The sequence below is a fragment of the Carassius auratus genome, chromosome 24 (assembly GCF_003368295.1).
Source record: "Carassius auratus strain Wakin chromosome 24, ASM336829v1, whole genome shotgun sequence".
Lineage (NCBI taxonomy): Eukaryota > Metazoa > Chordata > Actinopteri > Cypriniformes > Cyprinidae > Carassius > Carassius auratus.
The window spans coordinates 1661977-1664126 of NC_039266.1; the positions used below are offsets into that span (position 1 = coordinate 1661977).

A 2150-nucleotide genomic window follows, 5' to 3' on the forward strand; every position below is an offset into this window, starting at 1 on the left:
ACAGTTTTACCATGAACTGTTACATGTTTAGTTGTACTTATCCACAACCACTTGTCTCTCTATTAGTCAAACTGATTAATTTCACAGAATAAAGAGTCAAACAGTGAAATGAAGAGGGTTAAACTCATCATCACAAATTCATCTGAAATAAAATCATCTAAATAAATCGGTCATTCTTAATAATCACTGAGGTCAAACCATCAGTCGAGAGCAACAGCTGAAGTCCATCAGTGTCTGTTTCTGGAAAGCTCTGGGTCAGATGTATTTGTGATGCTCGAGGAGTCCTGCTACACAAGCTTTCTCCTGCACACACACTGAAGCTCAGCAGAGTTGAGTCTGATCTGTATCTGGATGTGAGACCTTCAGAGAAGACCAGGTTTCTGCTGGAAGAGATGTTAGAGAGGACAGCAGGTGGAGCTCATCCTGTGGTCCGAGTGGATCCTAACGGGTCAGTACGGTGTTAATAAACTGTACTGTAAAAAGGCACATCTGTAGTTAATAGAAACCCTGCAGCCCTGGTCTAAAATAGTTCCTACATCACATTGCTCAACTTCCCCAATTGTCCACACACACAATCATAGCATGTAGTAAGTTAGTTTGACATCACATGTGATGCACATTTTCTATTTCTTACAACTTGTGCCTTTCATATGATTACTATGATTCCTTGGATTAGTCATTATAAAGTATTAAAAACTGCAATCAGTTATATTGTGAACACGAGAGCACATCTATCAGTGAGGTTTCAGTGATCATTAAACCAACTTACACCTGTTCACTGCTGCAGTGTTTGCATAGAGAGTGTGTTTTACATGAGCGACACACACTTCAGTGCTCTGCATGTGTTTATAACTCTGACAAACATCAAACATGATCAACAACTGTTTCTCACTAGAACTGAACCTACAACCAACAAAAATGACTTTCATCACCATATTGATCTGGACTCTGACTGTTTTATGTAGAGGTTTGTGTCTGGAAGGATTTATTGTGTTTTTAACTTGTTATTTCTATGTTGTGAAGATTTATGTTCGTAAAAGTGTTTGTGATTTCTGATCTTTCTCATTTGACAGAATCTATTGGGCAGGTGACAGTGACTCAAACTCCCTCAGTGCTGCTCGCTCAAACTGGACAATCAGTCACTGTGACCTGTAAATCCAGCAGTGATCCTACCTGCTGTTGTAGTGGAAAGCAGTGTCTCAGCTGGTACTTACAGAAACCTGGAGAAGCTCCTAAACTCCTGATTTATGGAACAAGCAGCCTCCAGTCAGGAACTCCATCTAGATTCAGTGGCAGTGGATCTAACAGTGATTTCACTCTGACCATCAGTGGAGTCCAGACTGAAGATGCTGGACATTATTACTGTCAGAGTGCTCACTATATCAGTAGTAGTTATGTGTTCACACAGTGATTGTGAGTGGTACAAAAACCTGTGTCAGTCAGAGTCACAGTGACTGAACTGATGCTGCAGCTGATCAAACACTATCACTCACTACTGACACACAGAGACCAAACACAGAACTACACATGAGCTCACAACTGAGTTAGGACTCACATCAGCTCTGATTCAGCTATTCTCCAGTGTGACGGTGAACAAGTTTCCTATCATTGCAAAATATACTAAACTTGTTTTGCTCGCATCGCTAAAGTCAACTTTGGACCAGTTCTCCTGACCACACAGCATGCTCCTCAGCGAAGATAGTCTACACTGTTAGAAATGTCTGTAAATTTAACAGTATTTAACTGTAAAATGAACTGTATTTTACTGTAGGACAGTTATACAGCATATTACTGTATTTTAAAGTTACATTTTGGGGAATACCCTCTTGGCGACACTAAATTACAGTATTTTTAATTTACTGTAAATCTAAATACAGTAAAGAGAAAATGAGCGCGAAACCTGACCAATCACAGATCAAGTTTTATTTCCCACTTGGAGAAAGAAGAAAACAAGATACACAGATGCGAAAAGAACCAGTCAGATGCAAAGGTGGGTACAAATATTACTTCTTTTACTTTAAATATATTATATCTTTGGTTTAACTAAAACAAAAATATAAATAAAAAAACGCTGCCACTGAACGGCGCGCAGTCACCTCACATTTATGCTCAATATGCTGTGAAGAGAGCTAGAGAGAGTTGTGGTGACA

General features: G+C 39.3%; 1 gene segment (V, D, J or C); it reads left to right on the forward strand.

The window, feature by feature from the left end:
- The first annotated feature begins 561 nt into the window (after nt 1–561).
- Nucleotides 562–1411, forward strand: LOC113042017 (Ig kappa chain V region 3547-like). The segment is given in 2 exon segments: nt 562–967; nt 1074–1411. Coding segments are annotated over 2 exon segments (435 nt in total).
- Nucleotides 1412–2150: the final 739 nt, after the last annotated feature.